Source organism: Theropithecus gelada, chromosome X, assembly GCF_003255815.1.
Source record: "Theropithecus gelada isolate Dixy chromosome X, Tgel_1.0, whole genome shotgun sequence".
Classification (NCBI taxonomy): Eukaryota; Metazoa; Chordata; class Mammalia; order Primates; family Cercopithecidae; genus Theropithecus; species Theropithecus gelada.
The window spans coordinates 100,955,081-100,982,369 of record NC_037689.1 but is presented as its reverse complement, the minus strand read 5'-3'; the positions used below and the strand labels follow the sequence as shown (position 1 = coordinate 100,982,369).

General features: G+C 38.7%; 1 protein-coding gene across 2 annotated transcripts; it reads right to left on the bottom strand.

The window, feature by feature from the left end:
* Positions 1–1,366: 1,366 nt before the first annotated feature.
* On the bottom strand, positions 1,367–3,383 carry TCEAL9 (transcription elongation factor A like 9). Of its 2 annotated transcripts, XM_025373194.1 has the most exons (3): positions 3,229–3,352; positions 2,674–2,741; positions 1,367–2,226 (listed from the first exon to the last, which is right to left on the bottom strand). In XM_025373194.1, exon 3 carries the CDS (start codon positions 2,151–2,153, stop codon positions 1,836–1,838), a length of 318 nt encoding a protein of 105 aa, XP_025228979.1. In that variant the 5' UTR covers positions 2,154–2,226; positions 2,674–2,741; positions 3,229–3,352; the 3' UTR covers positions 1,367–1,835. The 2 variants fall into 2 exon arrangements, with proteins under 2 accessions (XP_025228979.1, XP_025228980.1); XM_025373195.1 differs by lacking the exon at positions 2,674–2,741 and having other exon boundaries at positions 3,229–3,383.
* Between the last annotated feature and the right edge of the window lie 23,906 nt (positions 3,384–27,289).

Sequence of the window (27,289 nt, the reverse complement as noted above, 5' to 3'; positions counted from 1 at the left end):
GAAGACAGAGTAAGACTCCACCTAAAAAAAAAAAAAAAAAAAAAAAGAAAGAAAGAAAGACGATAGATAGATGATAGATAGATAGATAGACAGACAGACAGACAGATAGAGATATGTAGATATAGACACATAATAAGGCCTATACAGCACTTTCATATATTTCCAGCCAGGGGTGGGGTTATTCCAAAATCTGACTTGAATTTTCCTTCAAAATTTATACAAGTCTAGAGATATCTGTTGAACAGATGAGGAGGGCCCGCCACCAGTTTTCTGGGAGAAATCATTTGTCCTAAGGAAATAGGAGTCAGGAAGATAAAATGGTAGTCTTCAGATCCACGGCAGCAATTCTGAGTAAAGCATAATGTCTGTTACTCAGATTTGTCTTCTAGTCCAACTCCCAGATGGACTTATCATGTCTGAGCCTTATGGGTAGAAAGTTAAAATCCCAAAGTTGCCAAGATATCTATAAGACATCATGACTCATGTGGCACTGCATAAGTGTCTATCTAAATTGAAGAGATGGGCAATCTCCTAACTTCTCTAAAGGTCAGTCTGGAAACTAAGCTTACTGGGGGTGCCAAAGAAATATGCTGGGCTTCACTACTTGAGAATTCTAGCACATTCACAGTGGTAGGGGCCTGAAGGTGCAGGACCCAGCAGAAGGGGCAGGAAACGCAGTATATATGGTAGTATCAAGGGCAAGGGCATGAGAAGCTGGGCAGGCATACCAGGAAATGAACATAAAGGTGGCACCCAGCTCACAGTTCTTTTTTTCTTTTTTTGAGACAGAGTCTTGCTCTGTCACCCAGGCTGGAGTGCAGTGGCGCGATCTTGGCTCACTGCAAGCTCTGCCTCCTGGGTTCACACCATTCTCCTGCCTCAGCCTCCCAAGTAGCTGCAACTACAGGCGCCCGCCACCATGCCTGGCTCATTTTTTGTATTTTTAGTAGAGATGAGGTTTCACCATGTTAGCCAGGATGGTCTCAATCTCCTGACCTCGTGATCCGCCCACCTCAGCCTCCCAAAGTGTTGGGATTAGAGGTGTGAGCCACCCAGCCTTGGGTTTGTTCTTAATCACAGATAAGAACTTTCTCCACCCTTCCAAATCCCTGAAATTAATCTCTTATGGAGTTGGGAATGGGAACAAAACTCTGTCAAACATAGCTCACAGTCATTACCTTATTTGGCCCTCACCAGATCCTTGTGAGATTATTTTCTTTATTTTAAAGATGAGAAAATATGTAAAATTTATTATTCTAGCTAAGTGGTCTGGAGTTGCTTTGAAGTTCACATTTGCTTCTAAAATTCTGTCAACAAATATTAAATGCCCCAATACGTTTTGAAATAAACTAATAAGTGCTGCTTGTTGCTTCTTTTTGTTATAAAGCTTTTATTATTCTAGCAATAATAATGTGTGTTAATTTTAGGAATATAGAAAATACAAATAAGCAAAAGGAGAAAAATCATTCATAATCCCACCACCGAGAGGCTATACTTTCTTTCATCCTTCACAAGTTATGTCCATATATGTAATATACAAATGTACTTTTTACCTTTCAAAAATATGATATTCACATATTACTTAGCCTTTTTCCATTTTATATCCTACCAAGAACCTCTTTTTTACAAATGAGTAAAGTTCTTTTATTAAAAGACAGAGACTTGTAGATTGGTTCAAAATACAATAAACAATGAGATACAGATAACAAGAGATACATCTAAAACCATTAATAGCAACAGGTTATAAGTAGAAATATGGACAAAGGAATATCAGGAAATGCTAATAAAAAGCAAGCTATATGGTATTGTTAATATCAGATAAAAATCAAGGTAAACTACATTAAATAGGGGTAAGGGTGGTTTCGATTAACCTTCCAACGCATCACTATAAGTTTGTTTCTGACTCTCCTTATCTCGTCTATTTCATCCACTTCTCTAAACATATCTTCATTGCTTAAATGCCTGTTGTGTATATCTTCTTTAAACTCCTGGAGAGATTGAATCAGCTTTTCTCTAAAAGTTCCTTTTGCTTTGGCCTCCTCCTCTAGCTTCTCCTCCTCCTCCTCTGGCTTTTCCTCAGGCTTTGGCTCTTCCTCATGCTTTGGTTCACTCTCATTTTCTGGTTTTCCTTCAATTTTTTGACAGGATTTCATCTTGTATCTCTACCTCTCTTCCTTCCTTCCTTCTTTTATTTTTTTGCTTATTCTTCTTGGAATACAATAATTTCTAGAAAGCAAAAAGAAGACAGTAAGTTAAAGACTTGGTGAGTGGACAGGTGTTGTGGACAGAGGTCTCAGCATTTAATTTTTTTTTATTCAGACTGTTATAAAATATCTTCCACTAAGAAGCCCAGTCAGCAATCAGAGCTTCACTATCCCCACTCCTCTTACCTCCACTTTCCACCTCACTTCTCTTGTCCTTCCCTCTAACCTTTTCCAAGGCCCTTCTTTCCGCCTCCCAGCCTTCCCCAATCCTTTTTCCCCCATAGGGCCTAACACAGGGACCAGGTCAGAAAAGAGAAAGGTGGCTGGCAGGCAGAGGAAGAGGGGAAAGGAGAAGGGGGAGAGAAAAGAAGAGGGGAAAGGGGTGGGGTGGAAGGGAGCCGGCAGGAACAGTGGAGCTTACAACCTTTGTCTCCACCCCAGGAGACTTTATAATATTCCTCTCACCTACCTGGCACTGATCGGGTCAGTTTCTTCCTCCTCCTTTTCTAGCTTTGGGTCTTGCTAGAAACAACAGACCTGCAGACAAACGGGAAACGGGAGGGGACGGTGGGGGTGGGGCGAGCGCTTGGTGGGCCGACCAGCGCCAGAGACTGCCACACGTAGTTTTCCTCCTTTAGGGTTTCGGATATGGAAAGTTTCCCACCTTTTGTTTCCTCCAGTTCACCCCCTATCCACAGTGCATGCAAGTCACTTCGTTTTTCCCATCAAACAAAGAGTGAGAAAGCAGATTATTTCCAAACTATCTTTAAGACTGAGGCGGGGTTCGGGAGGAGGGTGGGGGTCCTGAAAGCAGGATTAGATAGCAGAGGACGATTATTTTTAAACTATCACAGGTCTACTTGTTCTTCTCCTAGGACCCCTAGTCCCTTTCCCAAGGGTCATCAGTTCCTGTAGACCTGGAGGTGGAGGGTGGAGAGACGGACCTGACTGGCACTCCCACAAGTCTCTGCCTTAAGCCCCCCCACCCTAGAAATCCCCAGTCAACACCTACATTGACACCAACCTGCAAAATTCCCGCAAGTTTCACTCCTTGCACTAGCCTCAGGGACCACCGCCTGCACTGCTGAAGGAAGCTGGTATCCAGACGGGAACAAGGACCAGACTACCAGGACTTCTGCACACGTCGACTCCTGGTCACATGAGATCTACGTCACCAGTGAGCTCGGGTCCCTAATTTCCACTCCCACCAAAAGCGCGGCAGAAGTGGGCCCACCCTCTGCTCCCTCCCCGCCCCCCACTTACACATTTGGCCCTGTCAGTCTTTTCTGTTGTTTCCTATCCCGGAGGGAAAAATGTTATTTGCTTGACTCTGATTACTAGGGAGGGGCTACCTCTTTTTCTGGAGCTATTGAACTTTTCTACTTCTTTCGAGAATTGTCTCTTCCAGTCTTCCGCTCCCAGGATAACTCCTCCATCAGTCGTCCCTCCCCTAGCCTCCATTTCCTCTGCAATCTGGTTCTTAGCTGTTGTGGAGCAGGGTGGGCTTGGCAGCAGTTGTGAAACAACAACAAAAGACCCTGGAACAAGAGTGAGATGTTTTAATGCAATTTTTACTGTTTATTCTTCATACTTCTATATTCTTTTTTTAAAGGTAACTTTAATCTTTCTCTCTCTTTTTTCTTTCTTCTTTCTTTCTGTCTTTTTTTTTTTGAGACAGAGTCTCACTCTGTTGCCCAGGCTGGGTTGCAGTGGCGCAATCACAGCTCACCGCAGCCTCAAACTCCTTAACACGAGCGATCCTCTTGCCTCAGACTCCCAAGTATCTGGGACTACAGGTGTGTGCCACCATGCCCAATTAGTCTTTTAATTTTTTTGTAGAGACAAGGTCTATGTTCCCCAAGCTGGTCTCCAACTCCTGGGGTCAAGTGATCCTCCTGCCTCAACCTCCCAAAGGGCTGGAATTACAGGCCTGAGCCACTGAATTGGGCAACTTTTATCTTTTTATAGTCAGAAAATACAAAGACAAAATTACTTTAATGACATGAGTTAATATATGTACAGTGCTTAGAATAGTGCCCGGCATATAGTAAGTGCTTTTAAAGTGAAAGCTGTTGTTATATTACACATTTGTGAGGAAGATGATTCAAAATTTTTTAAAAAAGAGTAATGTTTGATTCCAGAGTCCTCATGGTGGTGTTACCAGGAAGCTGTGCTGCCTGAAGAATCATCAGTTAATCAATTGTCAGGTACACATTGTGAGCCTGAGTTTCCTCATCTGACAGAAGGGAATAATAGCATATGCTCATCGAATTGAGATCTATTGAAAATAAAAATGAGTTAATTTTTCATCTATACAATTAGAAAATACAAATATTTATTATATTCAGAGTTGAGGATATGGTAAAACAAATATTCACATGTACTGTGAGAATATTAAGTAATACAACATTTTTGGAAGTCATTTTGGCAAATCAGACTTTGAAAGATATGTGCTTTTGGACACATCAGTTTCTCTTCTAGAAATTTATCATACATTAATACTCCTATGCCAAATATGGTCATTGTAGTAGTTGTGGTAATAGTGTTTTTTTAAAGAGCCAAAAACTTATATGTTTCTAAAAGGAAATCGGTTTAAGAAAAGTTCGATCATTCATATAGAGTTTATAAAGTTTTTTCATTACACATTGATGAAAAAATGATGTGGAGTTACATTTACTCACATGAAAAAAATTTTCAATGTATATTGTTAAACAAAACAGACAAATTGAAAGTTAATTTTATATGTGGTAGTACATTTTTGTAACAGTAGACATATATTTATTTTGTGTATTTAAAATATGAGTATATAATTAAATTCCAAGATAACATGATAAGTGAAGTCCACAAATTCATTCTATAAAATTCCAGGTTATGTAACTGAGAGATAGATGAAACGACTGATGTGAGTCTATTTGGCTAGCTGGCTGCACAGCCCAAATTCGTCAAGGACTCAGCTGTGATTTGTTGCCACAAACAATTCTTTACTGAGCACTTGGACTTAAATATCATCCATCCATTTTACTCTCTCCCCACCTGCTATCACCAATCATGTTATATCCAAACTCAAGTTGTTTCAGGGTCTTACTGTATTTTTATATCATTAGAAATGCAGATGAATATATCCTGAGCGATTATCATAGGATATACTTGAGAATGTGTATTTCATATAAAGAGAACTTTTATTTTCTTTTTTTTTTTTTTTTTTTTTGAGACGGAGTCTCGCTCTGTCGCCCGGGCTGGAGTGCAGTGGCTGGATCTCAGCTCACTGCAAGCTCCGCTTCCCGGGTTTATGCCATTCTCCTGCCTCAGCCTCCCGAGTAGCTGGGACTACAGGCGCCTGCCACCTCGCCCGGCTAGTTTTTTGTATTTTTTTTAGTAGAGACGGGGTTTCACCGTGTTAGCCAGGATGGTCTCGAACTCCTGACCTCGTGATCCGCCCGTCTCGGCCTCCCAAAGTGCTGGGATTACAGGCTTGAGCCACCGCGCCCGGCCACGAGAACTTTTATTTTCTAAGTGTTGTATTTATATATTTAAATTACTAATAAGTTATAAAAATTAATTCAAGATGTATTAAAGACTTAAATGTTAAAACCATAAAAACCCTAGAAGAAAACCTAGGCAATACCATTCAGGACATAGGCATGGGCAGGGACTTCATGACTAAAACACCAAGCCAAAATAGACAAATGGGACCTAATTAAACTAAAGAGCTTCTGCACAGCAAAAGAAACTACCATCAGAGTGAACAGGCAACCTACAGAATGGAAGAAAATTTTTGCAATCTACCCATCTGACAAAGGGCTAATATCCAGAATCTACAAATAAATTTACAAGAAAAAAACAACCCCATCAAAAAAAGTGGGCAAAGGATATGAACAGACACTTCTCAAAAGAAGACATTTGTGCAGCCAACAGACACATGAAAAAATGCTTATCATCCCTGGTCATCAGAGAAATGCAAATCAAAACCACAATGAGATACCATCTCACACCAGTTAGAATGATGATCATTAAAAAGTCAGGAAACAACATGCTGGAGAGGATGTGGAGAAATAGGGATGCTTTTACACTGTTGGTGGGAGTGTAAATTAGTTCAACCATTGTGGAAGACAGTGTGGCAATTCCTCAAGGATCTGGAACTAGAAACACCACTTGACCCAGTGATTCCATTACTGGGCATATACCCAGAGGATTATAAATCATGCTGCTATAAAGACACATGAACACATATGTTTATTGCAGCACTATTCACAATAGCAAAGACTTGGAACCAACCCAAATGTCCATCAATGATAGACTGGATTAAGAAAATGTGGTACATACACACCATGGAATACTATGCAGCCATAAAAAAGGATGAGTTCATGTCCTTTGTAGGGACATGGATGAAGCTGGAAACCATTATTCTCAGCAAACTATTGCAAGATCAGAAAACCAAACACCTCATGTTCTCACTCATAGGTGGGAATTGAACAATGAGAACACTTGGACACAGGGTGGGGAACATCACACACCAGGGCCTGTCGGGGGTTGGGGGCCTGGGGGAGGGATAGCATTAGGAGATATACCTAATGTAAATGACGAGTTGATGGGTGCAGCAAACCAACATGGCACATGTATACTTACGTTAACAAACCTGCACATTGTGCACATGTACCCTAGAACTTAAAATATAATAATAAATAAATATATAATAAGTTAGTAATATATCAATTGCTAATATTCAGAAAAATGATTGAGATAAAATTGAAAAATGAAGAAATAAAATATCTGACAAATATTAGACAGCCATGTATCTATTGAAATGAAAATTTTTATAATGGTATGTAAAGGAAAAGCAGATTACTAACAGTAACAGTATTAGAATTAGGTATGATTGGGTGGTTGGTGGGCTTATGGATTTATATATTCTTTTTTTTACTTCATTGTAGACTCTTCCACATTTTCTCAGGGGGCATGTTTGACTTCTACAGTAAGGAAATGCCTGCAAATAGTATGATCTTATTTTATGGCACATATTTTATATATATACTTCTCTGTAGCTGAACAGGGTCTGAATTAAGTGCCTCCACTACCTGTTTGAGTTTTGAGATCCTTACAATGGTTGAATCCCTCATATTTCCTTCCCTTGCTCCTCTGACCTCTTCTAAGGACTACATGTTTGTAACTAGTATGCATTAGAAATGAGGCTCTCTTCCCGTTCCTCTGACTATCCCTCCCTCCAATCAAGTTTGAGATGGTCAAGGTGTAGTACTAAATTATTAACATGGGGAAGGAGGCATCTCTTTCTTAAATTTGACCTGATGAAAATATTTTCTAGAGAAATATTTTTGCTAGAAAAAGTAATACTTATGGAGATAATATAATAGTTTAAACAGATTATAAAATAGTATTCTTAGTTGCCAATTCAATTCTTTAAAAAATATGTATGAATAGAAACAGAAAGGATTGTTTTTCTGGCTCTGCTTGACATGTGGCATGTATCTATAGTTCCCTTACTTTTTTCCAGTAAAAATGTTTTATTTTTTGCAAATAAAGAAAATAACTATTATTTAAAAGCAGGTTATAAATAATGTGTATAGAACTATCCCGGTTATACTTAAAAATACATACAGAAGGAAGGAAACCCTCAATAATGTACACTCAATTTCATTTATTTGGTGGCTCTCAAATATACATTTCATCCACTTATTGATTTCACAAATATTAATTAGGCAATCACTACATATTTTCAATCTAAACCCTTATGTCCTTTCTGTAGATTTCCTCTCAATTATCACTGAATGTGTTAGTGCAGTGGAGTTGCATCTTAAGCCAAGGATGGATTCTAAAGTCAGCATATAAGGTAGAATCCTACCTAGTCAAACTTACCTACTTCATAGCATATTAATATAAGTTATAATGTTAGTGGGGGAAAAAATCAAAATATTTAAACTTAAAATTAAACTCCCATTTAATTTTATGGGAATAGAGACTTCTAAAAACTTTCATGTCTATAATTCTTGTGTATTTTCCAAATTTTCTATAGTTTACTTGAAGTACATACATGGAACAATGAAATACATAGTTTTAAGATAACCTAGACTTTTTTCACTCTTCACTGTATATATGGGCATTTAATTTTATGTAAATAATATATATAAAACACACACACACACATATATATACAATTTTAAAATTGAAATATATGTATTCCAGAATAAGGAAGAAGGGAGAGAGGAGGACAGGCCAGTTTTCACTGCTCTGCTTGTGAATGGGATGGAGGAGATTATATGTGTGTGTGTGTAGAGATAAATATATTACATATTATATATAGTATACTATATAGCTATATTAATCATATTATATACTATATAGATATAATATATAGAGATAAATAGATACATAGATACAAAATTTGTTTACACCAGGACACTATTTTATACATATTTTCTATCTAACAATGCAATGTAAATATTTCTATGCCAATAAATACTGTACTTCATCATGTTAAAATTAACAGGAATTTATCTACCACTTGTTTAATATTTAGGCTGCCTCTATGTTTTTGCTATTATAACTCAAACCTTACCCAAAATCTTTGCACACAACCAAAATTATTTCCTAAGGAAAAATTTCTAAAGGTGAAATTGCTGGGTCTAAAAATCTGAAACATCTTATTTATTTTTATGTGTACTACCAAGAAGGCCTGCAAGGTAATTTAACCAATTTACACATGTACTGACAGTCCATGTGAATGAACTCATATAAAATGGATGGTATGATTTAAAAAAAAATATTCACCAATTTCACAGGTGAATGAGTGCCTTGAAGTTTTAATTTGTCCATTTTGACTCCCAGGGAGGCTGAATAATTTATACTTATTCCCCATATATGTGTCTTCTTTGGTCAACACTCTATTGAAGCCCTTTCACAAGTTTTCATGCTGTTTGTAACTATGTGTACTAGTAGTTTGTTCACTTTTAGGAACATTTTATTACAGGTAACCAATCTTTTAGATAGTCTCACTAGTCGTAAGGAACAGAGATTTAGACTAGTTTAGTTGAGGTAGGATTTACGGTGAGAATCTATGAGGCAGTAGAGAAGATTATGATCTCAAGGGAAACTGAGAATAGACAGTAAATTCCTAATGGACGTCTAAGAGCAGGACCTGAGCGCTGCAGTGCTCTGTCACTACCTTGGCTCAGTTGTTCTCAGTCTCTCCTCTTATCCTCATTCATCCTTCTCCTCCTGTGTCACCGAGGAGACCTCATGGCTTCAGCTTCCTCATAATTTCACCCTGCTCATGTATCAGGCTTTCCCAGCTTCCTAAGGTACAAACCCTCTTCCCACAAAAGTGCGTGTACCCCACCAACCCTAAACATGCACAAACCTGCAAAGAATTTCAAATGGTCCACAGACATTCCTAGTTGAGAACACCTGGTCTAGGCTAAGTAATACGGTCAGTGAGTGAGAGTTCCTGGGACATTGTCTTAAACCTGGCTGAGGGGCTACTTGGGTGGGGATGGATTGGCAGGCAGTGACCCTACCGCAAGGCCAGCCCCCTCCTGAGTTTCCTGGAGGGAAGGAGGCCAGAGGTGAGAGGCCTAGCAGGCTGCATTCCTTTAACAGAACAAAACCATACTAGTTAGTTGTGAAAATTAAACACTTCCATAAGTGGGAAAGATAGGAGATCATTTTTCTATAATCGGATAAAAACAAGACACTTGTTAGGCTTGTGAAATTAAATAATTCAAACTTAAAGCTGCTGGAACTTTAAATTATTCTGAGCCTTGAGAGGAATGTGGCTATGCAGCTTGAGTCACAGGGCATGAAGCTGCAACTTCTGCCTTTTTTCCCCCCTGTAAATAATTAAGACAAAATGGCACCAGAGATAAGACTCCCTGAGATCACTACGCCTCCTCACGGAAAAATAAATAGCTGCAGCATATGCACAGGTCTTGTATGGAAAATGCAACCCTGCTAAAATTTCTCTGTCTCTGCCTATATAAGTGAAACCTTAATTTTTCCACTTTGGAACACTGATTCCATTTGTTTGGAGCTGGTGTTTCAGGGTGGCTATACTCAAGCTTTGCACTTGAATAAACTCTGTACTTAATCATGTTTTCTGAATCTCATTATTTAAGGTTGACAGGCTCTCCAGGGATTAATTTATCAAACACATAACATGTTGATTAATTTTAGGAAAATGTAGGTTTTAAATTTCAAACTTGCTATCTTGTTTTTTTAAGCTATTTGGGAAGTATCAGACACATTTTCTAACTGATAAATATAAACACAACCAAATTATGAAGAATTTTTTACTTAGTAGAAAATCTTATTTATTATTGTAAATTATTTTTCTCCCTAAAGAGTACGTTTTAAAGGTTGTGAACAATTGGCATATTTTAAAAGTTTGTGATTCCTTTTGTAGCTGATTAAAAACATTTTAATCTGATATATGACAATTTAGCCAAATAACAAGGCACCCCAATGAAAAGAGAACTTTTGGGATAAATGCCCATTCCCCCATCTTCAAAATGTGTTAAGTATTGTATTCTTCAATGTAAAAAGAAAGCATTTTAAATTAAACACTGGGGCCGGGCGCGGTGGCTCAAGCCTGTAATCCCAGCACTTTGGGAGGCCGAGACGGGCGGATCACGAGGTCAGGAGATCGAGACCATCCTGGCGAACACCGTGAAACCCCGTCTCTACTAAAAAATACAAAAAACTAGCCGGGCGAGGTGGCGGGTGCCTGTAGTCCCAGCTACTCGGGAGGCTGAGGCAGGAGAATGGCGTAAACCTGGGAGGCGGAGCTTGCAGTGAGCTGAGATCCGGCCACTGCACTCCAGCCCGGGCTACAGAGCGAGACTCCGTCTCAAAAAAAAAAAAAAAATAAAAAATAAATAAATAAATAAATAAATAAATTAAACACTGGAACAGAAGGATACACAGAAGAAAATGTTCTACTTCCACTCCCAGCCTCCTTTCTTTATACGCACCTTCTTGGCCATTTATGTGCAGGTAAGAGGCTCAGAGGAAAAATAATGACTACTGGGAGAGAAGGTGGGGTGAAGGAGCCGTTTGGGGGGAGGTTAGAACAGGGGAAAGAGATAAGTCCACAATAATTGTAAATTGACAATAACCTCAAGAAAAACGCTGCCTCTCCCTGATGATTAGAGAAACCAAATACTAGGCCTGGCCAACTGAAATGCCAAGGTGGAAAAAGAGCCATCCTAGGCCCAGGGTGAAGGAAGAGCGGAGGGATGCTGGTTCCTGCTGTTTCGCTTGTGAGTGGGAGGGAAAATTGGTAGTCTCAACTCACCTGTGACGTTGCTGTCACATAACGGGAGTCTACTCAAGTGCTTTTTTTCCTGCCTTTTGTATCTTCTGGTTAATTATTACTATTATGGAGAAGAAGAAAATTCTGGTCAAGGTACAAGGAAAACAACTGTCCCAGACGCTGCAGGTTTGTGTTCTGGCTCGTGAACTCTGGGGGAACCCCGGGGCTGTGATGGCTGACTGCTGCGGGTAGAGTCCTAAAGTGGGTCCCGATATGCGTTTTTGATACTCCTTCCTTACCCAAGGTCCATCTTGGGTGGTCCTTGGGGCAAGCGGAATAAGAATACGGGTATATGGGTATATGCTATACCCATATAGCCTTCCCCACAGGGGTGGGGATAAGAACCCCACTCCCTGTGTCCTACACCCATTTTGGTGCAAAAGATTTTGGTTATAGAGGTGTGGAAATGAATCACAGGAGAGGGAAACAGACACACGGAAGGTGAAAGTTCTATTTTAAACAGTCCCCGTTATCGCCTTCCCCCATTGTGGATGTTTAAATAGCAAGTAGGGCCAGGGGCAGAGTGTGGCTTTGGAGAGAGGATGGATAAAAGGGACAAAGTTGGGAAATATGGGGCTGGAAGACGTTGGACGGGGAAGGGGCCGGGTCGTGTCGGGTCTGCGCGAGCGCTCGGCGGCAGCAGCCTCCACTGGCCGTCTGCAGGTCTGCGGGTTAAGTGTCGCTGCGGTGCACCTCAAGGTGAGAATCCGGAGGAGGAAACTTGCAAGGATAGGTTCAGGTCGATGCTAGGGACAGTGGTGGGGGCGGAGTGTGTGTAGGGGCGGAGACAGAGCCCAGTTAGGGGCCCCACTCCAGATCCTCCCTTTTTGGTGCCTGCATAGGCCTAGGGAAGGATCTACAAGAAAAATGCTAGGCTTTGAAAGAGGGAGGAGAGAAGAGATAGCGGGAGGGAGGTGCTTCAACAGGAGGTCTCCCGGAGAGCGCATAAGTCCTCACTGGTGGGAAAAATAAAAATTTAAAAACCGTCGATATCCAGGGCTCTGAATTTTGAAAGGTGCGTAGTAGGGCCACTGTCTTCGGTGCTGATATGTCTACCAAGCACTGTCTTTTCGCTCGCCTTTTATCTCCTAGGAGTGATGGAGTGCCAAGTAGAATAAGCTGGAGGGAAATCTCAACATGGAAAACGTCCTCCAGGAAAAATAAAAAAGGAAACAGAAGGAGGGCAGCAGGCCCCTGTGCAAAATGGAGAGGAAGTTCCCCCTTTGTGAGGGAATAAAGGCCAGGAGTCTGAAGGAAATAATAGTGTCCAAGATTTTAAGGGAGGTGTAGTCTTATCAATAACATTGATATGATAAATGCAGATAAAGATGATATGCAATGGTTCATTCAGGGAGAAGATGAGAGAGTTAAGGCAAAAACTCGGGATTGAAGTTAAGGTATAGTCCATGGCCTTGATAGGGACCACCTCATTCATTATCACCATTATGATGCCTTATACCTTGAAAATAGAAGTTTTCTACCGGGCACGGTGGCTCACGCCTGTAATCCCAGCACTTTGGGAGGCCGAGGCGGGCGGATCAAAAGGTCAGGAGATCGAGACTATCCTGGCTAACACGGTGAAACTCCGTCTCTACTAAAAATACAAAAAAATTCGCCCGGAGTGGTTGCAGGGGGCTGTAGTCCCAGCTATTTGGGAGGCTGAGGCAGGAGAATGGCATGAACCCGGGAGGCGGAGCTTGCAGTGAGCTGAGATTGAGCCACTGCACTCCAACCTGAGCAACAGAGCGAGACTCCGTCTCAAAAAAAATAAATAAAATAAAAAATAAATAAATAAATAAATAAATAAATAAATAAAATAATAAAAAAAAGAAAATAGACGTTTTCTCTGAGGTTAATACTTCTCAACTCTGCTTTCTGGGTTTTGTTTTTCTTTTTCTTTTCTTTCTTTCTTTTCTTTTTTCTTTTTTTTTCTTTTTTTTTTTTTTTGCCTTTCTTGGTGTACTTTTGTTGATCCAGTTACTTCAAAACTTTTAGTATTGCCAGCTTCTACTTGAATATTACATTCTGATCAAATCAGCAAATCCTTTGTCAGCAGAAGCGTTTAATATATTTGAATAGAAATATTCTCATTACGTATTTTAAAGTGAGAAAACAAGTTATAATGCAGTGTGCAAAATTACTGTCGCTTCATTTTAAGTCAAGTATAGTTATGTATTACACACATTAACAGAGTCTGAAAGTATATATATACTAAAATGAATCTGTTATATTGCAGAATTATGACTTTTTCTTCTTAGTAACTGTATTTTTCCAAAATTAGTATGTATTACTTCTATCCCTAAGTAACCAATGTGCCAATCAGCTTTAAAAACTGTGGCATTCAATAAAAACTTGTTAGAAGAACAAAAAATTAACTTCAAGTTAATTTTTAGAATTTCTTACTCAGCAACATAACCCAAGTATATATTACCATGATATTACTTTAATGGGTCACCCTTGCCTTCTGTGAAAAAGGAATACTATTTGCCCCCCATGGGCTGCTGAGTGGATCAGGTGAGGAACTGAATGTGTGGGTTGTGTTGGTTCAGATCCTACCCTATATCCTACCCTTTCAGAACCCCAGACCCCTGAAAATGCTCAAGGAAAGCTGAGGCATGTCTAACCCATGCCCAGGAACAAGTTCAGGCAGTCAAGACGTGGGTGTCACCCTTTTCTGGATACTTTCATGTCTTCTGGACACTACTGCTATGTCTCCTTTGTCTTTTTCATTTTGCTGACAGCTATTGGTGTGTTGAAGTCCTCAAGATGTCAAAGCCGCAGTGATTTCTCTGGGATTATAGTTACCCTTTTGAAGATGAGTACCACACAAATGTGGCTCAGTAATTGATATCTTAACAAAGTTCTTCATAAAATGGGTCTTTCTTATTTTAGTTTTAGGTCCTCTGCTCTCCAGAGGACTCAGACATGATTCCATTTGGTTGGAGGATGCTGAATCAATACAAGCATACGAGACTTCATTAATAAAGTAAATGATGGATAAAATAAAATGAAGAATAGCTGAAGTTAGCTACCTATTACCTTAATTATAATAAAAAGGTGTTGCTTATATATTCACTACTTTGGGAAGTTGCCACCTGTGTTAGTAGTGGCAATTTCCAAAAGCAGTGAGATAACATTGGCTTTTTTATGTCTACCATGCTCTTGCAAGAGGTGACTTCTCTTTCAGGATATTCATAGCTTTTCATACAAAAAATTCCCGGCATATCTACCCACTAGGGCAACAGACACACCCCAAAGCATATAAATTACAGAAATATTCACCTTAGATCAAAACTGAGTAACACCCCAAGCCTGATCTCCTCCCTACATAAAAGCATTTAAAATAATTGGTAAGATAAAAAATTCATTAAAAGTGTTAAAAATTACTCTTCTACAAAACTGTGGCATTCTCATAACAAGTATAGTCTTTATCACCTGTACACTCCTAGTATCTATTATAATGTCTAACGTATTGTGGAGGTTATACATGTTAAATATGGGCAATATTACTCTGTGGGGACTCTCAAATCCTTTGCCAAGATCTACTCTTGACTAAAGAATAGGAAATAAGTCTCTCCATTTCCCTAGAGGCAAAGACTTGTATTTCTTATATATATATATATTTTTTTTTTTGAGATGGATTCTTGCTCTGTTGCCCAGGCTGGAGTACAGTGGTGTGATCTTGGCTCAATGCAGCCTCTGCCTCCCAGGTTCAAGCGATTCTCCTGCCTCAGCCTCCTGAGTAGCTGGGATTACATGCGCATGCCACCACACCCGGCTAATTTTTGTATTTTTAGTGGAGACGGGATTTCACCATGTTGGTCAGGCCGGTCTTGAACTCCTGACCTTGTGATTTGCCCGCCTTGGTCTCCCAAAGTGCTGGGATTACAGGCGTGAGCAACCCTGCCCGGCAAGACTTGTATTTCTAAGGAGCCTATTAGGGGAAAAATGACATGCCAGATTAAAAGATGAATATAATTTAACATGATTTTAAAAGAATGTCACACAGACTGCCTGTTTCAGAATCCCTGTCATCTTTCTTGCTAACAGGACAGACTTTGGCATCCCCTGAAAGTTCCATGACTCAACTTCTAACTGGGTGCCAAAGCACATTATCATGCTCCCCTGAAAGATTCTAACACACACTAACACTGGAGAACCACTGGTAGTACAGAGGAAGCACAATCATATTGAGTACAAATATGCATAGAAAAAGATTGCAAGGAAATACGTCAAAATGCCTGAGAGCCTAGCAATACATATATCATATATCACAAGATCTAAATTATCCTATTTTATGTTAGGATTCGATATGGTTTAGATCTGTGTCCCCACCAAATCTCATGTCGAATTGTAATCGCCAGTGTTGGAGGAGGGGCCTGGTGGGAGGCAATTGGATCACGGGGTCAGTTTCTCATGAATAGTTTAGTACCATATCCCTTGGTGTTGTCATCCTGAGAGTGAGTTCTCATGAGATCTGATTGTTTAAAAGTGCATGGCACCTCCCCGCCTTCCTTCTGCTCTGGCCATGTGAGATGTCTCACTCCCCCTTTGCCTTTGCCATGATTGTAAGTTTCCTGAGGCCTCCCCAGAAGCAGAAGCTGCTATGCTTCTTGTACAGCCTGAAGAACTGTGAGCCAATTAAACCTCTTTATTTATAAATTACCCAGTCTCAGGTATTTATTTATAGCAATGTGAGAACAGACTAATATGGGATCTATTTTAAAAATCTTTCAATATTTCTCACGTTGGGATGCATCATACAATAGGTGTGAAGATATTATATGATGGTTTACTTTTTCTCAAAAAAAGTGTCCCTGAATCCATGATGTATGTTACAGATGCTGTAATTTAATAATTAAGAAAGTAAGGTATATAAATGCACGTGTGCATATTCAATAGAAAAAGGTATAACATAAGTCACCATATCAGAATGAATATTTGATTAAGGGTGATTTTTCTGTTCTTATTTTCCTCAAAGTCAGTTTTTTTATTTTTAAAGCTTTTGTACAGTTTCAATCATATTGCCATTAAAAATTCTGAATACCTCTGTATTCATGTTAATTTGAAATACGCAGAATATAATGGCAATAATAACAATACTCATAATGTACTTTTAGTGTGAGCCATGTTCCAGACAGTGTTCTAAGTGGTTTACAGGTATTAATCAATTAATTCCTCCAAAGAAACCAGTGAGGGCTATATAAAGTAAATAATAAATACATTAAAATCATGACTAGAACAGATGGAGACAGCCACTTATTTTCCTAAATATAATTTTTAAATTTTATATATATATATATATAAAATTTTTAGCAGTGTCAAATCCCAATCCCAATCCCATTGTTTTTTCTAAGGGGAATGATGTTTTCCCTCACATTGGATAAAACTGGGCATAATGGAGATAATCGGATGATTGATGCTGGGAACTGAAAAAGGAAAGCAATGGCAAATTCCCTGGCATAAGGACTTGAGAGGTCATCACAATAAATCCAAGTCATGAGAAAGATGAAACTAAGGAGGAGTTGAAACTATGAAGATATTGTTTGAAACTATGAAGCTAGATATGGTCGAAACTATGAAGCTAGGACACAGAGAAAAGCTATCCAGTATAAAATTAAGAAACTTCTTAGCAGTGGAAACAGAAGATAGATACTTACTGCATGAACGCATAATTCATGAGGGATAAATGTGCCAATAGATTCCTTCAAAACTTTTGACCCATAAACATTTTCAAAAATAAATAGGTATTGTACAGTGAAGAATATCTCCTAACTTGTTTACGATATAATAGTGGATTTATTTTTCTCTTTTAACACAACTGGGATAAACTTAAAAAGTAAAGTAAAGGGCCACCTTGTGACCAGAAACAGCACTGCAGTTTGTGCATCACCAATCAGGGAAGTCTGAGGCAGAGAAATAGTGTTAATCTTGATTAACAGTGCAACTAATTTTGGATCTGTTGAGACTGGCATACTCTTAGAACATCCAGGAAGAGAGTTCCACTGGAGAAATGGATAAAAGTCTGCAGAGCCAGAAAGCGGTATGGGCTAGAGGTGTAAAATTGAATGTCATTATCCCTAGGACTGTAGTGACAACTACAGAAATGGATGAGATCTGCCAAGGAGAACATAGAGACTGATAAGAAATGGGACTTTCAACATTTAGGACAGGAATATGGCTCAGTTGCTAAGAGTCCAGGCATTAAAACCAAATCCAAACTCTGTTCTTTTCTAGCAGTTAAAAAACATTATAAACTCCTTTTAGAAATTAATGAGAGTCATGGGCTCTCTCCTCAGCACATGCATACACCTTGAACAAAGGTATATATCCGTCCTTGACCAAATGGGTGTACTCACCTACATACATATATGGGCACACATTTTTTTTTGAGACAGGGTCTCACTCTGTCACCCAGGCTGAGTGCAGTGGCACAATCATGGCTCACTGCAGCCTCTACTTCCCAGGTTCAAGCGATCCTCCCACCTCAGCCTTCTGAGTAGCTGGGACTACAGGCCTGCACCACCATGCCCGGCTAATTTTTTTTCTGTTTTTGGAGAGACCAGGTCTCGTCATGTTGCTCAGGCTGGTCTTGAACTCCTGGGCTCAAGTGATCCTCCTGCCTCAGTTTCCCAAAGTGCTGTGATTACAGGTATGATTCACCACATCCGATGGGCACACAATTTTGAACGCAAGTTTAGGAAGTCCATAGGTTTACTCTGTTAAGATTTTATGGCCTACTTTAATCAATAGAAATGTAAAACAGGAGAGTCAAATAGAAAACAAATGGTAAGATGAGAGACATAAACACAAATATACCAATAATTGGAATTAATGTAAATAAGATTGAATAAAATTATAAATTATATGATATTTATAAGAGGCACACTTAGATGTAAGAACAGAGAACAGCTGAAAGTCAAAATAAATACATGCATGCAGTAATCAAAGGAGAGCTGGTGTAGCTATGAAAAAAATCAACAGCGTAGACTTTAAGAGAAGAAATATTTCTAGAGAAAAAGAGATATATTTGATAGTACTAAAATATTTAATCTAACAGAAAGATACAAAAATTCTGAACCAGTATGTTCCTACTAACATTACTTCAAAAATACAAGACAAAAGGTATTAAAAATAAACGGAGAAATAGAGAAATATAAAGTCTTTGTGGGACATGTAAACATATCTCCTTAAGTAACTGACAGAATCATAAAAATTATCAGTTGAAGTACTGAAGATTTAAGCAATAAGAGTAACAAATGTGACATAATTTATGTTACATAGAACATAACCTACAAATGTTAAATATAAATATTTTTCAGGAGCAAATGTAGTGTTTACTAAAATTGACCTTATACTAGGCCATTAACCAAGTCTCAACACATTTCAAAGTATTGAAACAATTCAGAATATGTTATCTGATGACAGACAAATAAAGCTAAGAATTGATAACAAATAGATAAACAAATCTCAAAGTGTTTGGAAATTAAACAATACACTTCTTAATGATTTGTAAATAAAAGAAGAAATGACAATCAAATGTGCCATTCTCTTTAAATGAATGAAAATGAGAATGCAACACATGAAAATCTGTGGGAATATAGCTATATCTGTGCTTAGTAAAAAATTCTATGCCCTCAAATGCATACATTAGAAAAGAAGAAAGGCTGAAAAAATACCACTGATGTAAGTTTATCTGTAAATAAGTTTTGGAGAGTACACAGCTAATGTCCAAAGACTAGGAGAGGCGTTTTAATTTTTTTGTTAGTTCATTTTTGGTTTTGTTTTTTCAGCTCCTGGCATTCAGGGAAATATATGTCAAAACACTGGCTGAAGACAAGCTAAAGGAACAGAGACTTCAGTCACTGTAAACAATAAGGAATACAGTATTTGCAAAAACAGTTTAGAAAAGTCACTAAATAAACAACTATAGCCTTCAACAATCAAATGCACACACACATGCACACAACCTTGGAGTAAGAAAGATAATATAATTTCCAGAATTAAAACATTGTATTATTCAAATGTTCACTTTTCAACAAAAAATTACAATGCATATAAAAAAGAAAAGTATAGCTCACTCAAAGAAAGAAAATAAGTTGATAGAAATGTGCCAGATATGAGCCTTACCACAAAATACTTTAAAGCAATTGTTCTAAATATGCTCAAAAGTTAAATATGGTGAAAGAATAAAGAAAATCAGGAAAATAATCTGTGAACAAAATTAGAAAGAGAAATTATAAAAACAAACCGCGCAAAAATTCTTCAGATGAAAAGTACAATAAATAAAAAATTTACTACAACTGAAAGATGTGAATCTTTCTAGAAGTTCAATAAACTCAGAGTAGGAGAAACTAAAACATGGGAATTCAAGATGAGATTTGGGTGAGGACACAGCCAAACCATATCAGGCTATGTGGTCTCTAGACACCAATTTCCACTCACACCATCTCTACCTTCTCATTTCATTCTTCCCCATCATATTACACATTTTTGCCTTTGGCAGTCTGAGAGGTCAGACAGAAGTGGCACCTTCACCCCAGGACATTCATTTCCCTTTCTTTGGTTACCAAAGAGAGGCTACAGTTTTTCTTTGGGCTAGCAGCCATTCATATATCTTCTCTGACAAATTTTCTTTTTGTTATTAATGCTCCCAAAGCATCTACCTCCTAAGTCCACTTCTTTTTTCAATAGTCACTGATATTCACTTCATCTGTGCTTTGAACATGCATGAAATTAATACAGAGCAGGATGTAGAGATGGGATGAGTGTAATTGAAGTAATGCTTTTTTGTTTTCGTATTTTCTTGCCAGCTTCTCTTATTCTGATAATAAAAACATTAATAAAGCCTTTTTTTTATTTAGTGAAAGAAAGCATTCAAGGTAAGAAAAAAATACATGTTTTCTAAAGAAAATCGTTTGTTTCAGTAGAGACATATTACCTTCATTGTCCAAGTTTGTACTAAGTACAAAATGTGTTTGATTGGCTACATACATAATAAAAGTTTTCAGGTTTTTAAAATAAAATGAATGCACCTGGCCTGGAACATGTATCATACTATCCCCTCACATACAACCTACTCTAGTTCACTGGGCCTTTTAACCATCTTTCAATCCAAGAGGCCACAAGTGGTATCACCACTCTGTGACTGGTGTTTGCCTTTTAATTACCAGGGAAGGTCTTCTGCACTCTCTGCCCCACCTCCCCACAGCCAACACACAAACCCTAGGCACACTTGTTCTCTGCCCTTATTTACAGTGCTCAAGTGGAAGCTGTCTTGGACCCTGTCTACTTTACCCCACCTGACCTGCGGAGCACAGTCTGCTGAGCCTTTCACCCCTGAATTCCACATCTCTAGAGCCCTAGGAGGTGCCTATCCTTGCTGCAGTGTTCCTGCCTGCCAGTTCATCTCTCTGGGGGCCCCTCAGCCAGGCTTAGGTCAGTGATTAAGAAGCTCTCACCTGCTGACCACATTGATTAACCTAGATCAGGTATTCTCAACTGGAGATGTTTGTGGACCACCTGAAATTGCATCAAAGTTACCTGTGAGTGTGTGTGTGTGCGCGCGCACACACACGCACATGTCTATTAAATACTTTGCCAATTTTTAGGGCCAGGTGCGATGACTCACACCTGCAATTCCAGCACTTTGGGAGGCCGAGGTGGGTGGATCTCTTGAGCTAAGGAGTTCAAGACCAGCCTGGGCAACATGGTGAAACTCCATCTCTTAAAAAAAAAAAAAAATAGAAAAAAATCCTTTGCCAAATTTTAAATTGCGTTATTTATATTTAAATTGTATTTTGCTGTTGAGTTGTAGAAGTTCTTTATGTATACCGGATACTAGAATATATAAATTTATAAATTAAATAAATATATAAATATACCTCTCTTATCAGACACATGATTTGTAAATGTTTTCTTCCATCCTGTAGGTTGGCTGTTCACTTTCTTGATGGTTTCCTGTGATGCACTAAAGTTTTAAAATCTGATAAAGTTCAACTTATCTATTTTTCGCTTTATCATGGTTTTGGTATCATTTCTAAGAATTCATTACAAAATACAAGGTTATGAAGATTTATCAATGTGTTTTCGCTGGAAAATTTAATTGCTTTGACTCACTGTATTGGTGTCTGAGCATTAAACAAAGCAGGCACCTCTCCCAGTCTTCACAGCCTGATCTCATGAAGGAGAAGACCTCCACCAATCTGCCCAGCCGGAGATTTTGGAGACTTCTAACAACTTTTTCCCTCCCCATGGGGAAACAGACAACTGTAGTTTTTGTTCCCTCACTCTGTGCTGAGCCGTGGGATTGGGGGAGGATCAATGGTGTCTCTCAGTCCTAGCTGCCGTTTCATTCTCCTTTGGGCATCTGGACTGTGCTGGACCTGTCAGAGCTCCAGGCCTAGCAATACAACGCGATTTCTTTGGTCAGCTTCAGAGAAATTGGGGTGCTGGATGTGGTGGTCGCCTCTTTCCCTCCCTAGGGAAAGCGGAAAGCTGGAAGTTTTCATCTGCTAGTTTTGTGCTTAGCAGGGGTGAGAATCAATGGAATCACCAGCCCAAGCCACCACCTCTGTTCTTTCCTGGGTGTCTAGACTATGCTGAAGCAATCAGAGCTCCAAGACTGGCAAGACAGGAGCCAGTCCTCTGGGAAACCCCTTGGAAAAGTAGGGGTACTGGACATGTGAACCTACCCTTTTTGTCCCCGGGATGAAGCTGGAAGTTAGGGGGTTTCTTTCTGACTATATGGCACTAGCTGGGGGCAGGGTATCTAAAAGAGGGTGTCCCAAATCTCCCTATCAACTTATGTGAGTTTGGTTTTGCATTCTCTCAGAGTGCAGGAGCATTTCAATTAGCTTCTGATTTATCACAAAGGAAATTTCTGAAATGTTGCTGAAACAGTGTATTTGTTGGCAAGTTAGGAGAGCTTTCTATAATGCCATCTTGCTGATGTCATTCCCTCTATTTTATTTATCTTTGTTCTAATTTCTACTATTTCTTTCCTTCTGATAGCTGTATATGTAGCTTTCCCCATTTTTCTAGTTTGTTTAGGTGTAAAGTTAGGTTGCTAACTTGGAATCTTTATGCTTTTTAAATATAAGTGTTTAAAGCTATAAATTTCCCTCTGAGCATTGCCTTTGCTACATCCTATAAGTTTTGATAAGTTGTGTTTCAATTTTAAGTCATCTCAGAGTATTTTCTACTCTTACAATTTATTCTTTGAGCCATTGGATTGTAAAGAGTGCGCTGTTTAATTTCCACATATGTGGAATTTCCTGTTTTCTATCTGTTATTGACTTCATGTTTCATTCAATTTTGGTTGGAGAAAATGCCTTGTGTGATTTTATTGTGTTTAAATTTATTGAATTTTGTTTTGTGCTTCAATATGGTCTATATCCTAGATAATGTTCCATCTGCCCTTAAGAAGAAAGTGTATTTTTCTGTTATTAGGTGGGACGTTTTATATATGCCTGTTAGGACCAGTTGGTTTATAGTGTTGTTCAAGTCCTCTATTTCCGTATTGAATGTCTATCTAGTTGTTCTGTTGTTGAGAATAGGATATTAATCTAACCCCGCTTGAAGCAAGAAAAAAAGCATAAAAAAGAGAACAAGATATTGAAATTTCCAACTATTGTTGTATAACCCTTCATTTCTCCTTTCAATTTGTCAGTTTTTGCTTCTTGTAATTTGGGGCTCTGTTATTAGGTGCATATATGCTTAAAATTATAATATCCTCTTGATGGATTGACACTTTATCAATGTATAATGTTCTTCTTTATCTCTATAACACATTTTAAAGTCCATTTTGCCTAGTATTAGCATAGCCACTTCAGCTCTCTTTTGGTTATTATTTACATGGAATATCTTTTCTCATTCTTTCACTGTCAAACAATTTGGTCTTGAATCTAAAAAGAGTCGGCTTTAGACAGTGTAGACTTGGATCATGCTTTTTCAAAATCTATTCTGCCTATCTGCCTTCTAATTGGAGAGTTCAGTTCTAATAACCACGTTTCCTAGTTTCTGTATTTGATAACTGTGATATCTGGGGATTGTTGATCCTAAAGGGACTGCTTCTCCAAGGGTTAGCTAATTCCTAGCTATAGCAAACAACTCAGCTGTGAGCACCCCTTTCATTTGCAAACCAACCAATCCAGAACCCATAACACCAAATATCTCCTTTATCAGGCTCTCACTGATATCACGCTAATTATCAGCACTAATCACAATAGGGCCAGGTAACAGACAGTTAGAAACAGACTTTTATCCCTGAGCCATTGAAATGGTTCAAATTAGCCAATCCCAAACCTACGTATCCTGCCACACTTGTTTTTTCCCCTCCCCTCCCACCCCCCACACAAAAAAACCAATAAAGCCTCTTGCCCTCATTTTTTCTTCACTTGCTCTGCCCATGACTGACTCTGGTGCTTCCTCATGTGGCCCTGTGTGTCATGGTATACTTTCTGTTTCTAGGTATCAGTGATTATAAAAAGTCTTTCTTCATGATGGTCATTTTTGTGTCAGTATATCTTACCATATTTGATTAAAACAAATCCTGGGTACTTTTAAAACATTAATTCATTTACACTTAAAGTAATTATTAGCCGGGCGCGGTGGCTCAAGCCTGTAATCCCAGCACTTTGGGAGGCTGAGACGGGCGGATCACGAGGTCAGGAGATCAAGACCATCCTGGCTAACACGATGAAACCCCGTCTCTACTAAAAAATACAAAAAAAACTAGCCGGGCGAGGTGGCGGGCGCCTGTGGTCCCAGCTACTCCGGAGGCTGAGGCAGGAGAATGGCGTAAACCCGGGAGGCGGAGCTTGCAGTGAGCTGAGATCTGGCCACTGCACTCCAGCCTGGGCGACAGAGCCAGACTCAGTCTCAAAAAAAAAAAAAAAAAAAGTAATTATTGATAGGGAAGGATTTACTTCTGCCTTTTTGCTATTTGTTTTCTATGTATCTATACCTTTTCCTGTTCCTCAATTCCCCATTACTGCACTTTTCTGTGGTTAATTGAATGTTTTTCTTGTGTACTTGTTTGATTCTGTTTTCTTTTTTGTATATTTTTAAGTGTTTTTCTTTATTGGTTCCCCTGGGGAACACAATTAACATCTTAACTTTGTAACACATTTTTCTTTTATGTAACGATGCCAATTTATTTTCAATACAAGAACTCTATTTTTTATAGCTCAATTCCCCCTTTATGTTGTTATTGTTACAAATAATATATTTTTACCAAGTGTGCATATTAACATACTTTTATAATTATTGTTTTATGCATTTGTCTTTTGAGTCATATAGGAAAAAAAGAGGCGTTATAAGCCATACATGCCATACTGCTTGCTTTTATATTTTCCTGTGTAGCTACCTTACTGTTGTTCTTTATTTTCTCATATGACTTTGGCTTACATACCTTGTATCCCTTTATTTCAGCTTGGAAGTCTTGTAAGACTTGGCAGAGGTCAGTAAATACATATGCAAATGAATCTACCTTCTATAGTATAAATGTACCTTAAATTATTCAATCAATTCCCCATTAATTAACATGAAATTATTCCTATGTTTTGCCACGAAAAGCAATGCTGCCTGCAATGAACATGCTTGTACACATACTTTTCTTTTTATAGATTAGATGCCTGAAAGTAAGGTTGCTTGGTCAAAAAGTATGTGTTCTTTTACATTTCCTAGCCTCCCTTGCACATATGTTGCGGCTATAGAATGTAACATAAGACACTTCTTTTTTTTTTTTTTTTTTTTGAGGCGGAGTCTCGCTCTGTCGCCCAGGCTGGAGTGCAGTGGCCAGATCTCAGCTCACTGCAAGCTCCGCCTCCTGGGTTTACGCCATTCTCCTGCCTCAGCCTCCCGAGTAGCTGGGACTACAAGCGCCCGCCACCTCGCCCGGCTAGTTTTTTGTATTTTTAGTAGAGACGGGGTTTCACCGTGTTAGCCAGGATGGTCTTGATCTCCTGACCTCGTGATCCGCCCGTCTCGGCCTCCCAAAGTGCTGGGATTACAGGCTTGAGCCACCGCGCCCGGCGACACTTCTAAAGCTTATAAACAACCCCAGGTGATCCTTCTGCTATCCTTCTGGTAACCTTGGAAACCATGTATGCCATCTGGAATACCAGACTACAGGACAAATTCAGGTTAGATACCCAAAAAAGCAATGGAGCAGAGCCATGCATGAGAGCCAATAACCCTCATTGAAATTATGACATGAAAGAACAATTTTCAAAATACAGATTTTGCATTTTTTAAAAATTAACTAAGCATAGTCTAGTCCATCCTAATATACTGATTTAAACACACCTCCAGTTTGGATCTCTTCTTTACAATTAAATACTTACCAGTTTGGTGGGTATCCATTCAGAAATTTATATATCTCCGTTTTGCATTTTCACTAAAGTTTATCATATCATAAAGGAATCTTACTGCCTTTATTCAACAATATTCCTAGAGATGCTTCAATATAAGAATGTCTTTCTTTTTAACTATTGTGTAGTTTTTCTTGATATAGATGAACCACAGTTTGTTTGACTATTTTCCTATTTTTTTAATTTTTATTTATTTTTAATTATTATTATACTTTAAGTTCTAGGGTACATGTGCATAACATGCAGGTTTGTTACATATGTATACTTGTGCCATGTTGGTGTGCTGCACCCATCAACTCGTCAGCACCCATCAACTCGTCATTTACATCAGGTATAACTCCCAATGCAATCCCCCCCACCCTTGATAGGCCCCGACTATTTTCCTATTGATACCTTAGTCTGTTTTTAATATTTTGGCTCTTACAAACAGTGTCACAGTAAACATCATCTATGCTTTCCTGTGCATATCTGTAAATATATCTCTACAGTAATTCAGTGTAATGGAAGTGCTAGGTTGTATAGTCTGCACATATTTTACTGGTTTATCTTTTCATTTTCCATTTCTAAAAGCTATAGAGATATTAGGGATATTTTCCCATTATCTGTCATGGTATTACAAATATTTCTTCTCAGGCTATTTCTTGTCCTTGTACCTTTTATATTTTTTCCTTTATAACCTCTGGGTTTCTTTTTTGCTTAAGGAGATAATCACTATCACGAGATTATAAAAGTTATTTTCTTGATTTTTATTGTGATATTTCATTTTTGTTTCTCAGACTTTTATATTTAATCCACTTTGGATACATTTTTGTGTGTTTGGGGAGTAGGAATCTGTGTTTATTTTTCTTCTGATTGAAAAGTCCATAATGCTCAATTCTTAGGTTAATTTTTTTTGCAAACACGCAAAAGCCTTAAGTAAATACGCATATAGCTAAACATTTGCTCATAACTATGATTACTTTCTTTTTTTTTTTTTTTTGTTTGAGACGGAGTCTCGCTCTGTCGCCCAGGCTGGAGTGCAGCGGCGCGATCTCGGCTCACTGCAAGCTCCGCCTCCCGGGTTCACGCCATTTTCCTGCCTCAGCCTCCCGAGTAGCTGGGACTACAGGCGCCCACAACCGCGCCCGGCTAATTTTTTGTATTTTTAGTAGAGACGGGGTTTCACCGTGGTCTCGATCTCCTGACCTTGTGATCCGCCTGCCTCGGCCTCCCAAAGTGCTGGGATTACAGGCGTGAGCCACCGCGCCCGGCCACTATGATTACTTTCTTAGGACAAATTCAAAGCAGTAGAAGTTAGGTCGTAGAATATGAAAAATAGACAGCATTTGGAACTTATTGTGAATAGAAGCACAAAAATGGATACCATTATTTACTCTCTCATTCAGTAT